At 38.1% G+C, this 14,571-nt stretch overlaps 1 protein-coding gene across 1 annotated transcript in view; it reads right to left on the bottom strand.

Moving 5' to 3' along the window:
• The window catches only part of LOC122401379 (mucin-17-like), a 58,920-nt gene extending 44,602 nt beyond the window's left edge, over positions 1 to 14,318 (bottom strand). The window contains exons 1-2 of the mRNA XM_043403465.1: positions 13,964 to 14,318; positions 5,809 to 5,899 (exon numbers count right to left, since the gene is read on the bottom strand). Of these exons, the coding sequence (XP_043259400.1) occupies positions 5,809 to 5,898 (90 nt within the window). The 5' untranslated portion in view covers position 5,899; positions 13,964 to 14,318. The remainder of the gene's footprint in view (positions 1 to 5,808; positions 5,900 to 13,963) is intronic.
• Between the last annotated feature and the right edge of the window lie 253 nt (positions 14,319 to 14,571).

Here is a 14,571-nt window from a genome sequence, read left to right as displayed (position 1 = left end):
TACGAAATTTGGAACGATCCTGAAGCTCGTCGAGATGCTCAGCACGATTCTAATTGCATTTCTCCGTCTGGGTAACAAAAATTACCCGCGAATAAATCACCGCTCGTGAAATTACCGTTTGAAAAAGACAGAAAAACGGTTATTTTTCAGCTCGCGCGGAGACTGAAACGGTCACGTATCCGTTCGCGTCGAATTAATTATCCGCTTCTAGGATAATTGCGCCTCGGAAGTTCGTTGCTCGAGACCGCCTTGTCGTCCGTTTTCGCCTCTAAAACGTGCCTAACGAGCGTGAGACGCCGTACCGAAATTTAGTACAAATTATTCTGCATAGTGCACTCGCTGGCTAAACTTTAATAGAAACTGGCGACACTCGATTCTAAAAATTACATAGAAACGACCACGTTTCAAAATAAATTAACTCGCCTTTGCTAATAATATTAAATACAGGAATCGACCCTTCCTTCGGAATCGTTATTTTTCAGTCGCCTCCGCGATAATGTTGCCGCTCGATAACACGCATAATCGTGTCCGGTTGAACCGTCGACCCCTATTCGCCTGTCCCGCGCCTAGTTTACCAGCTCCATCATAGTGACACCGGCTCACTGACGTTGTTCGTCATTGGAAAATATCTAGAGCGGCTGGAAAAGCGCGAATTTACAGCCACCCGTTGTATCATTTGTTACGAGAGACCGGCGCACGACTAGGCGTGGTCCACGCGAACCTGCAGTCTCTTTCCTTCTTCCTTTCTTTCCCTCGCCCAGCCATTTCTGTCTACGTGCCGCTCGGCTATCTGCTATCGAGGCACTTGAAAATACGATACACTTGCGGGCTCGTTCGAACGTGAAGGCGGGTCCACGCTTGTTGGAGAACAGAGACCGGATCGTTGCAATATTTAAACAAAAAACCACGACCCGTGGGAGTTTCGAGGAGAAACAAATACCAAGTTGTGGTCAAACATACATACACGACGAATGAAGATTATTGTTCGATACGAGGACTGCTTTTCTTTTTAAATATTTCTGCTCTGGTAGACACAGCATTAACTCCATGAGTTACGATTTAATTCCAAATAATTTTGTTTAAATTTGTTCGTGCGAGGAATAGCTACGAAATAGAATAGATTGTTTTACGAATACCTAGTAAATGTGAAAATGTGTTTTGGGGAAAATTTTAATAGGAGATTCTGGAGGCCAAAATGAGACGAAAATCAAGAATATTAATTTGTTGATTGAAGCTTTGTTAAGAAGTTATTAACGTTTAAACTCATCGACAGCCTTACAGTTGTCTGAGTGAGAACCACTGTCGTGCGCGCGCAGCTATTCGCAGATTGCCGTTCTACAGGCGAAACTTTAAACGTTAGTAACTCTTTAACGAAGCCTCTATCAACAAATTGGTATTCTTGATTTTCGTCTTATTTTGCCCTATAGAATCTCTCATTAAAATTTTTCCCAGAGGTGACCGAATACACTGTATAAAACTTGATAACGAGCACGTATGATTAATCAGACTCATCACTGTATACCAAGGAGTTAATAAAGGGTATATATAAGGGTTCTTTCCTTAATAACGAGGATATTTCCAAAATAAAGGCTTCTCCACTCGTGTGAAAGAGCCCTAATCCTCGACACCAACTCTCAAAAAGTAAAACCATGCATTAGCTAGAAATACGAAAAGGTAAATAGCTGGAATCGACTTAGGAGGAACTCCTTGAAAAAAGGAGTCCTTAGACAGAATAATCCATTTCGAGTTGTCGCAGCTTAATTGATAGATATAGAAGCGTATCGTTAGTAAGTGGATTGCAGTTCGCGTCGAAGAAAAACCAGCCTAAATTGCTTAATAGAAAACCTGTTTTTCCCCCATCCAGATAACGCTTGGCCACATATAATGAATCAGACGCTAGCAAAAATTCCAACGGGACTGAATGATTAATTTTCCTTGCTCCTCGGGCACGTCTCCATCGAATTATTCAGGAGTTTGCAAAAGCATTTCGTTAGAAAGAGAATAAATGTTGATGCGGTCAGAAGGTTATTGAACGCGTTGCATACGAATAAGAGAATTTTTATTAAAGTTTTATCAGAATGGTAAACCATTCCAAATATCGAGAGAAAATATACTCGGGTTTCCTGCAGGATAAGCTGATATTTTCTATGTACACGTCATGGATCACCCTGTATATCGACCGACTAATTCCGTCAGAGTACCAGTTTATTTGTATATCGTCGAAAATACCAGTTACATTTCTATATACGCAGCAAACCGCTCTTTTTTAACTATTGCATCGTTACCAGTTTGCTTTCAGTTTCGAATTCTTGTCGACTTCGTAATCCTTCGGAGTGTAAGTTCATTGAAAAATCTACCTAGACGCATTTAATTTTGTCTAATCCCATTATACGTATCCGACAATACGTTTCATAACAATTCTTGGACCGAAGTGTAATTACAACACACTTGAAAGGCTGATTTACACTAAGCACTAAATATCAAGTAACTGAATAGCGACTTAACAGTAACCAAACGAGAGGTATGCTTTGACCTACGAATGTGACTGACAAGCAACGTCCGCGAAGCATCAAACGTCAATTTTGACGATACATACTATCCTCTCAAGTTTCATCCCTCCTAATGCTATCTTGTAAGTTCTATAAGGAATATTCATATTATATATTATTAATTATAAGATTTCATAAGAGATTTAAGAAAACAGTTGTCTCTTAAGAATAATTTTTTAATCTTATAATTTAATTATAAGATTTCATAAGAGATTTAAGAAGACAGTTGTCTCTTAAGAATAATCTTTTAATCTTATAATTTAATTATAAGATTAATTATATAATAATATATTATTAATTATTATTATTAAATATCCTTATAATATAAAATTTTCCTGGCCTTTACGCGTCAATAACAAAAATTAATAATTCGCAAGATCGTTTTTCTATATTTGTAAAACCTCTCAGGATGTTTTAGAGTTCCAAGTAGACGCTTGGCTCGTTAATAAAATTCACAAAAAAATCAACAAAAGATCCACGTAACTGTGGTTTCCAGATTAAGCGCACACGCTCCCTTGAGTAATGCCAGCACAATTTCGTAATAGGGATGTACGCGCAAGCGCGTCCAGAGATACTTCCGGTATTCGCGTGCAGCTGTCCGAGGCGTTTCACTAACATTTCGCTAGACAGGCGAGAACAGGGAAGTATCGTTACGAAAGATAATGAAAACGATAATGGATCGCCGTCGATTACAATTTCGAAAGGATTTTGATCGATAGATATTAGAGATCCAACGTGAAATACGACGATCGTTAATTCGGAAGAGGTGCAATAATGCTACCAGGCCGTTTATATCGGGGATTCGAAACACCTGCATGAAACAATTAAGCTAGATTCGAGCCATTATTTACAGTAAGCGTAAAAAAATTCACAAATTGATTCGTCTGTTTGTCGTCGAATTTATCTTAAATTCTTTGGTAATTATAGGTAAATTGAAATATATCCTGGTGGAACATTCGGTTCCTGTTACTTCTATTTACGATACAAACTTTCCAATCGCTGACACGTGGTTCGAGACTGCGTTTCTGTCTCGTGGAATATGAAAGGATTCGCGGTGGTCATTTTTAACATAGGAACACGTTTCGGTAACCTTTGCGGTGAAAGAATCGCCGCGAACGTTCGAGATCTTCATCGCGATTGCATTACGAGTGGCATCGAGAGATCGATTAGTTGGACGCTGACCAGTTTCTATCTGCCCAGCGATATTAACACTTTCGTGACTTTGTTTCTCCACTCAAAATGACGAAAGTAAAACTTTACGGTCGAAATGAAATTCGAACGAACCTCCATTGTTTCGAACCGCTACCGAAAGGAAACCGAGATAGGCGCGAATTGTGGGCAGATTAGACATAAATACTGCAACTGCTTTGCAAGCTAGAGTAGTATTACTTTCTACATTCTCTTTGCAGTCTTTGCACGCACGCTTTGTTTCCAACTAAATTTCCATCAAAGTGATCCGATAAAACGTGAAATTTATCGAACACGTGAAAGTAACAGTGGAACAGCTTGTAATCTGAATTGATCGAACAAATCAAACAAACGTAACAGAACTGATCGAACAAACTAACAAGTTGCACAACTTTTCCCATTTGTCAAAATTTACAACGGGAAAGTAATTAAACTGAGAAAATGGGGACTTCTTGTAACTCCAAAATTAATATTTGAACGTTGAGAATCTTTCACTCGTTTCCACGAGCACTGAACTTTCTGAAACACCCTGTATATATACATACAGAGTTTTATAACCGGTTTTTTACATGGACTCCGGGGCATCACGAAACATCGAGAAATGGAAATAAGCGAGACGGTGAATTTTGACCGATAGCAATATCCTCTGTTATATTCTACAACTGTCGAGAAAGTAAACTCGTTTCGTAACGGTAACTCCATGCACGGCTGTGAATAACTATAACACAGACAACGGAACTGTCGAAGATGCAACGCGTTCGACATCCAATCTAAACGCAAAGAAACAAAATCGCGACACCATTGACATTAATTCCATGGAAAGTCGATTCGACGATTCAAGACACTTTCTATGAAGAAATGGACGACGAACGCCACGCGTTCCAACCTCTCGTGCAATACAATTAATTTCCTTTCCTGTTTCAATTTTGTTTTTCTTCCTGCATTTTCAAACGATACCGTCGAACGATTTTTTTTCTCGAACAGTTTGAAAATGGTAGGTTATCGACCACGGAATCCTGAATTCGCGGTGAAAACTGCTAATTTCAGATCGGAATTCGACCGCTTTATTCAGTCAGACTTCTTTGATCCGATGTCTTTTCTGCGTCGCATGACGGGAGCCGTTTAACGTTATCCGTGGACGTCAGGAATTCAGGTAAAACGGTGAAACAAGCGTATTCGAGGCACGTGACTTAACAACCGGAAACGAAGAAACGCTTCAACGTTTTCGATTATAAAACCCGGCGAGATTTCCCTCTCGAAGTCCCGTTGTGTCGTCGTGGACCATCTCGTACAAATAACTTCCTTCTCCGGTCGTTAATTACGCGCATGCATCTTCAATTACAGAAGCTATTCAAATTATAAGGATTAAGGCCCGTTACTCGGCAACCTTCGTGAATAAAAAAAGAACCAACGAACAATTAACGGCCCCCGCTACTGTATCAAACGCAACACGGTATCCTTGACACAGAATTGATGTACTCTTAAATTGCACTTTGGATAGAGAAGAAAGAATCGCGATTTCGTCGGCGAAGACAGCAAGACGAATTATGTTGTTCTGCCAGGCCAATTAGCAGTAATTGACGATTAGCCACGATCTACGTATTTCTTGCTATTTTGGAACTACTTTTTAATTTCGTCGTTGCAGCACCAGGTCGTTGTTTTGTTTACTCTTGTACAATTTCTTCTCATTTTAAAAACGATTATTTAATTTTTTTGATTATTGAATAAAACGAAATCTTTAACTGCATTGCTTGTGTATACTCATTTAACGTTGTGAAGCGTTGCTCTGGAAGTAAATACAGACGACAAAAGGTAAATATACTCTTCGAATGAATGTTCAATAACGCTGTTCATACCTGTTTTGCAAAATAACATTTATAGTCGTAAAACGAAATCTCCATTAAGCAATACATTGCACAACACAATTTATATATGTAACCTTGTTTGCTGCGCAAATAACACTGACGGTGATCTTAACCAGCATGTAATTGTAAAACGAAAATATCCAAATGTATTTATACAGAATTGAGACGTAATTGATTTCTTTTTTTTATTATTTCAATTAACTCACCTGAGTACTGCGTTCACGAAGACCTTCGGTTGTGACGAAAAGCAGCGCCACCAATGCCACCAACGTGCACCACGAAAATCTTCGCGCCATTCTGTACAATAAATACACGAATTAATAATGGCTAAACCGATGCAAGATAAATTGAAATATATATGTATTAGATATAATTTGGATTAAAGGAATTTTTATTCAATCTTAACCCTTTGCACTCCGAATTATATTTCAATTTTGTTACCAGCAGCTTCCAACGCCTTTAAGTGTTTTATTTGAAATTTACCTGTTAAAATATCCGTTTTATTTACACTGTTATTGTGTTTTGTAATTTTCAACGATATCTCTTTGGTTTGGACTTGAAAAAATGTCAAGTGGGACTTGAAGGAGCTCCTGAGATAAAAATTGACGTCGAATCACACTCGACATAGGAGTGCACAGGGTTAAAATTGTAAATGTACAAAAGTCGAGCATCGACTCCTAGATTTAAATCGACCTTTGCTCGTATAGTTCCAGATTCGTTAACGGTGGCTCTAATTTTCAACAACTGTGTTACACGCAAGAGTGTACTTTTGAGATCATACAGCTTCGCCACTGGAACCACTTAACAACGTAATTAAAGCAGAGTAATTTCTGCACCGGGCAACAGAAAGGTCTTCTCGAAATTACCTCTGATATTAAATTATCCCACGTTCTTGTATTACTTGTACCAGTTATTTTTACAACGTCAAGGGTGAATACGCAATTACCCCTTTGTGTCTATATCAAAAAGATCGATCGATCCTTATTTTTATCTTACGTTATTGTGTCGGAACGCCTTCGTCCCTCTGTCGTTCGAATAAAAATAACTGGGGCTGGTAGTTGGTCGTGCAATAATACCGCGAATTCTTCGATATCTCGACGAGTGCAATTTTACTTTTAATTCTTATTGCGCGCGTGTGGTTTTAAACTTTCCAATCGTGCACCGTGTCGCGGATATTTCCATTGTATCAAACGGTAACATCTCGAAAGGAGGCCAAGGTTTGTTTCGTGCCAGCAGAAAAGGTTTAAAAATGCTCGTGGCTCGTCCCCGCTCTGCTTAATGAAAACCTGAATCCGTCGTGACATTTCCCAAATGTACACCACCCATACCGGTTTGCAAAAAATCCTGATCCTGATAATATTCTATTACACTATTGGCAAGTTCGTAGCAAAGTCGAGTGGAGCTTGGCTCTATTATTTTTTCAGAATTATTAAATATTCATACGCTTTGATTGTTATATTGGCTAGTATGTATAAACGGATATATAAATAGGAACACCTAAATATCTCAGCCGTTTTATGAGTATACGAAAATACTCGTCAGGGACGAACTGGGTTGCTCAAAGCAGAAAATATGACGGAGAAAACATTTCCCTCGAGGTTTCCCCTGCCGGCGGTACAAAGAAAAATTCAATGGACCGAAGGTGAATTACTATCAACGATGCATCAAACCGTTCGATGTCAAGGAACTTCGATTACTATTTTACTTTTAGAAATCCTTCGATTCTTAACGAGTTTTAAATAAAATCCTCCGAGTAAATGTACTCGCGTTTCTTTCGTCGAGTATTTATAATATTATGAAACGCTTACGTTGAACGATTTGTGAAATAAATTTTCTAATATTAAGTGAAATGTATCGGTTTGCACAAAAAATGTTGCGACGCGAAGCATGATAGGATTTTTTTTACCTTCTCTATCGACACACTGTATCATCTGTTTAAATGGAACATCCAGCGTTTAATTCTGGAATTAGGGCTCAAAGTTAACTGGGTTGAAGCTTGCTAAACCGAGACATCGAATAGACTATCGATTGTCGAAGAATGGTCAGGTCGCGTGGCAAACTTAATGCACTGTTCGAAATAATATTTGTTCTACGAATATCTGCTAATTTTAAATAAAATATACTTCAATATTCTCTAAAAAAATTGTCTACAATTAAGATCGCAATTTTGTATACTATCGACAGCAAATTTTGACAGAGTAAAGAAATATTAGCATTGAATAGAAGAAATCGACAGTTTAAAAAACCGGTCTCCAAACGTTCAAGGTTCAACAAACGATGATCTAACGAGATCGTCTCACAGGTACGCGGAGAACCGTGATGATCGTGTTCTCTCGTTCCTCTTTCTTTCTCCGCGGCGAAGATCGACGAGTAGTGGAGGAAGATCAAGATCAGCCGTGGATCGACGACCGTACTCGAAATACCGTTAGACTCGATTGCGTTGCATTACGATTCATTAACATCGCCCATTCAAGCTCTGCTTGCCCATTTTTCGCTTTGAAACGTTCGTTGCATTTCCAAGCATTTTTACAGCTTAATTTATGCAATTAGTTCCCGTTTATTTTTATCGCGTATTCCTTCTACGGAACATCTCGTATCGTGCGACACAATCGAAAGGAAGAATGAAATTTCGCAATATCGAAGCATTCGTTGCGAATGGCTTTGTTTTTCAAAAAAATGATTGCATGGTTTGCCAGGTACAGATTTCCACAGTCGATTGAATTTTACTAAACAGATCTCGGTATGAGTCACCCTTCGTTCGTTTCGCATTTGCGAACATGAATTAACGATTACTCTTGTGTGACGACTATCGCTTCTGACAAACCTGTCGTGTCTTCTCTATTTCCAGACGCGGTTTAAGTTTCAGTTTCGATGTTCCGTCTACTTGTAAAGATTTAAACAGAAATTTATTCAAAACTCCAGTATGAATCTGTCGAATTAAATTTTCGAAAAACCCTTTTGCGAAAAAATTCAATTCCATGTAATTTAGCTATTATTGAGCAACGAATCGCTTTCTTTGAAGTTGTATCGCAAATTACGGGACACCCTGTATGATACTAACGTAGGCAGCACACATTCACATGCAGGAAAACCTTTCCAATCTGTAATCTGAAATTGCTAAAGATGATACACGAACGAATCTGACGGAGTTCGATCGATAATAGTAAACGGAGAAGAAACGTCGCTAAAAACGGTCTTTATCAACGATTAAACGTCGCTGTTACAGCGAAGAAAGGTGACCGTATTAATCCGTCCATAACGTATTACGATTGTCGGCTAAAAACGTTCTTGGGAGCACGGTTTCAGCGTCGATTCCTTTCCACGATCGTTCGTGCGCACGAATCGGTTACGCGCGAATCGAAAGTAAATTCTCCTCGACGGTACACACAACTGCACGTATCGGGTTATGCTCGCGATTGTGAAGCATATTCCGTACCCGAACAAATACTCGAATATTTCAGCCTCGATGAATTGCATTCCCGGTGCTAAATGCTCATCCAAACAAAGTCAACGTCCACATATTTCATAAACCATCGCTCCTGCAACCGGTAACGTTGAAACAAGTGTCCCGTGTACGTGATGCAAACAAATTACATTTTTCTCACTTCTAATTTCTATAGATAAATTAATTGCAATATTTCGTTGTTTGGAAATTTTTAACTGACTTGGTACTTTTGGAGCAAAAATTAGATAGTTATTGAAACGTGGTTCAAAAAGATTATATTCTTCTCGCTCCTAACTTCTATAGATAAATTCATTTTTGCAATATATCGTTGTTTGCAAATTTTTTAACTGACTTGGTACTTTGGGGGGAAAAATTAGTTATTGAAACGCGGTTGAAAAAGATTATATTCTTCTCACTTCTAATTTCTATAGATAAATTAATTGCAATATTTCGTTCTTTGGAAATTTTTAACTGACTTGGTACTTTTGGAGAAAAAATTAGATAGTTATTGAAATGTGGTTGAAAAAGATTATATTCTTCTCACTCCTAATTTCTATAGATAAATTAATTGCAATATTTCGTTTTTTGGAAATTTTTAGCTGACTTGGTATTTTTGGAAAGAAAATTAAGTAATTATTGCTGAATAACTCCTGCACAAGAGAGTTTTCTTATTTCACATTTGATACGATACTTAATAAAATACTGATAGTAAACGATGAATTAGAAGAAAAAGAAAATATCTCTGGTATAACCAGTGTCTACAATTAGAAACTGGGATGTCAATGACACGCCAAGTGCTTTGATGAACTAAAGACAGGGACCTTTGACACAGTATTTAGTCTTTCTTGTTTTTCCTGTGGACGGGAGACACTGATGAACGCTCGGGCGGGCAACAGTAGATCCTTTTTTTATCATCTTTTTTTTTATCAACTGTGAAGCTTCGAGCTGAGCTGGAAAATAAAAGCAACCGGAAGCTTTTGTTTTCCTTTTACTCTATGCGGACAATAATCCGTTAACCCTTTTAATACCAGTAACTCTATCGATCTGCTACATTGGTCATTGCTTCGACTCTTAGAAACCATCCAGTGCAACAATTAACGATTAATAAAATTAAGAACAGTCAATTCGAATCTGGTACACTTAATCATGCTTAACTAGTTAAATGAAACTCCAAAATACATTTAGCTATCGCCCACTTCAAATGTGAAAATAATCGAGTTATTTGGGATTATGCTTCAGAGAATCTGCACTTCGTAATTTATTTCAATTCCAATATAATATTTTAAGAATACATTGTCAGGAAATTAAACTGAACTCTCGAGTACTCCAATGGGATCTAACAAGCCAGAATCGACAAATATTACTAAATAATACATTCATGGCACCTGACATACGAGCTTCCGTATATCTTTCGACTCACAGTGCATCTGTCAACGCGTATCAGTGTCTTTCGAGTATCTTACGCGTTATAAAGTGAGACAAGTGTGACATTTCCACAGTTTAACGACCATCGAGCATTAACGAATCACTTATCCCTATTGTTGTCTCCGTAAACGAAACGTGAGAGTGGAAGTTCGTCGCGAAGAAAGCCTGAACATAATCGGGGAAACGAACGATCCTAAACGCGCGGGCTCACGCGTCGCTGGCCAGCGGGATCATTTTCAGCGTTATTGTTCGATTTAAGGCTCCGTGACAAATTAGATTCGCGGCGAGCACCGGGCCACGGATTCCCCGGTCGCGCCGCGACAATCATTTCGGCACGGTCCGCTCTGGCCAGCCGAGTTTTACGTAAGAAACGACGGGAACATCTGGAAGTTTGCGCACGTGAAAGTGGACTACCGAGTTACAGGCAACGGTCAGTTAATTCCGCGGCGGCTCGGTTAATATTCTGCAACTCCAGCCGGTTCCTGGCGATCGCGGAACCGAACAACGACTTGGAACGGCTCCTTTTTGCCTGACCGAACCGTCGTTGCGACGAGTTTTCCCGCCAACGTTTTCAGTCGCGACCGTTCGCGGAGAAATTGATACATTATAATTTTACGAGGACTATTTTATCTATAGAAATGAAATTCTAACTATGTAATCGCCCAATTTTTAGACAATTTCCGTACACCGTCGAACAAATTTATTAAAAATGAAGAACGAATTTTTAAGACAGATTGATAGGTGCATTTCTTACCGCGAAAAAAAAATTTCAAATAATTCTAAACAAATTATTTTTAGCGAAGAGTGTTAATTGCAATTATTTGTGGAGAATAGACATACCCCGAAATTCTACCCATTTTCTAGAAAAAAATACGAGTAAGTGCCTAAATTTTTCAACGAAATTAAAAAGTTCCAAATCGTTTTGAAAAAATTATTTTTAGCTAAGGGGATTAATTGCAATCATTTTCGGTGAATAGACATACCCCCGAAATGCTACCCACTTTCTAGAAAAAAATTCAGGAAGGTGAACAAATTTTTCGACAAAATTACAAAATTTCAAATCGTTCTAAAAAAATTATTTTGAATTAGAGGGTTAATTACAATTATTTTTTGTCATTACACATACCCACGAAATCCTACGTACTTTCGAGAAAAAAATTCTTTACCCAAACTACAATGTCTGATCCTGACATTCCGATTCCCCTGAAATTTCAAAAAGTTCAAATCAATCTGAAAAAATTATTTTCGGTTGCGGGGGTCAATTTTTATCATTTTTGGTGAATACACATACCTTCGAATCCCCTCGCACTTTCGAGAAAAAAATTCAGGAAGGTGGAGAAATTTTTCGACAAAATTAAAAATTTTCAAGTCGTTCTAAAAAAATTATTTTTAACCAGGAGGGTAAATTACAATTATTTTTGATCATTACACATACCCCCGAAATTCTAACCACTTTCTAGAAAAAAATTCGAGTAGGTGTCTAAATTTTCAACGAAATTAAAAAGTTCCAAATCGTTCTAAAAAAATTATTTTTAGCTAAGGGGATTAATTGCAATCATTTTCGGTGAATAAACACATCCCCGAAATCCTACCCATTTTCTAGAAAAAAATTCGAGTAAGTGCTTAAATTTTTCAACGAAATTAAAAAATTCCAAATCGATCTGAAAAAATTATTTTCGGCTACGGCGGTCTATTACAATTATTTTTGGTGAATACACATAACCCCGAAATCCTACGGACTTTCGAGAAAAAAATTCTTTACCGAAAATATATTGTGTATTAATCGACGACGTAATGCATAATAAAATTGCCGAATTTTTTGTTAAACATAGTTTGTTAATCCTTTATAAATCTACATGACTCTAAAGTCACATACCCACTATCTACATTTTTTAAGCTTAATTTAATTGTTCATTGTATATTGAGCGTAACTTTCATATTTGTTCTGGAATGTCGACTGTCTTTTTATTAAAATTCTAAGACGATTGACCTCTTTAGAATTTACAATACTCTATATAAAATCAATGCACCGTTCCCGGTTCGTACACATATGGTGATAAATAGGAAAAGTGCTAATCTTCAGCAATCGATGGCTTTCAATATCGACCTACACCTATTCAAAACCTGATTTTACTTTTGCTGCATTGATCTTAAATACGTTAACTTGTGACTTAATCTTGTTTTCACGTTTAAAATCCAGTTGAGTATAATTTTTAACCCGGTGTTGGTTCTTTGGGTCACGTATCAAGTTTGATTCACTGTAAGTAATATAATAATGAAATTTTATGTATTTTATAATTGATTGATGCATGAAGTGCCATTAGTATGCAAATTTGGTATCGGGATGCGTCAATTCTCGTGAAATCAACGTCAAACATGAGCAACAATAATTTCCTGCTAAGTGTCAGTATAGACAAATGAAGTATGATTGATGATAACAGTGTCACATTATATAGAACATATTATTTAGAATATTCGCGTTCAAATCGACCGGGAAAGTGCGTTTGTGTCAATTAACACACTCTCAAAAATATTTTATAACTATGTTAAAACAACTATATAATAAAAACCATTATTGCAGCCTTTGAACTTGTCAGATGGTGCGCTCGAACTATCTACCACCCTCTCGAAAATATTCTACAAGCTCGTGATTCTTTAGAATAAATCAAATTAATCTTTGGAAAAATATTTGTAACACTAAATTTACGGGCATTGATCGCATGTATATTTATTGATACCTTTCATGTTGACGATTACCTTAAAATACGATTTTTCTTTTAATTAGAATATGTATTCATGCCGTTACATCAATCAAATTCAACATAAGTTGTTAAAAAATAATATTTACGTGTTCTGCAATTTTAAATATGGAATCTGACATCCGTCAAATTGACGGTTTTCGTAAATCTAGTGTTAAATACAATTATACTATCCTATTATTGTTTTATTTAATAGTCTTAAAAAGAAAGCTACAAACGTTATCGACCCTTCAGGTAAAAGAGTATAAGGCTCAACGATCATCTTTTCATAAACTGTTTAATAACTATTATTATCTGTTACAATAATTCCATCAGAAACCATCAGAAACGAAGGATTAATTCGTAGTATCTGTAACTTAAACAAAATCGCTAAACTATACTAGCAATTCCCTATCTCCACTTTACATACAGATTTATTGTTATTTCAGATAACCCCTCTGAAATTTGAAAAGGGCCAAAATCTTAAGGGTTGGAAACATTTACTTCTTGCTTATCACATTAATATTTTCTGAACCTCCAAAAAATGTAAAAAATTACAGAGACGTTTTAAAGACACTACCTCGTTATCGCCCAACCACGAGATTCGCGTTTAAAAGCAACCTTTAAAAATCTCTTCACCCCGTCGCGAGAAGAACACGACCTTGCGATAAATTGATTTCGAACAACTTGGTCACGAATTTTCCCACGCGAAGACACGAAACGACTAAAGCTAAGACAGCGTCCAGAGCTCACCTTGCGACTTCTTAGACGAGCCTTATCCAATGTTTCATTTCAGTCGACCGGAAGTGCACAGATCGTCCTGGTCGGTTCGCGGTGCCCTCGCGCACAAATCACGATCACCAACGATCACGGGACGACGCGAACGCGACAATATCTTTAAACCCGAGTAACTCCCGCGACGTAAGTGTTGGACGACGCAGTGCGTTTTCGCGGGTAACTCGCGAGAATCGGGCTCGTGATTAGGTCAGACGTGCACGGGCGGCGTCGCGCATCCTCGCGATGGATTCGATTCGCACCGGTGCAGGGAGCGCGTGTTCTGGACGTTAGTCGACGGAATGCTCGGAGACAAATGGAAGTCGATCGAACCGACGACCGTGTCAAAAAACCTGGGTGTAAATGGGGGAGAAAAAAAAAAAGTGCTCGCCCGACCATTTTCCCTTTCGCCCGAGTCCACGGCTCCCACCAGCCACCACCACCACCCGGCGTTGTTGCTCTCTGCGTGGCACACCGGCTGCCCCTACCCTGGACAGGTACACCTCGAAACCGCCTCCCCACCCCCGCGACAGGTCGCCCCGTTCCTCTTACTGACTGATAGCTACTTTGATATGCCTGACTTCCTG

This window comes from Colletes gigas, unplaced genomic scaffold, assembly GCF_013123115.1.
Source record: "Colletes gigas isolate AHSC1104 unplaced genomic scaffold, ASM1312311v1 Colletes_gigas_Sc00024, whole genome shotgun sequence".
Taxonomy (NCBI): Eukaryota; Metazoa; Arthropoda; class Insecta; order Hymenoptera; family Colletidae; genus Colletes; species Colletes gigas.
Note: the sequence above shows the minus strand (reverse complement) of the source record. Positions and strands in the feature narration are given on the sequence as shown.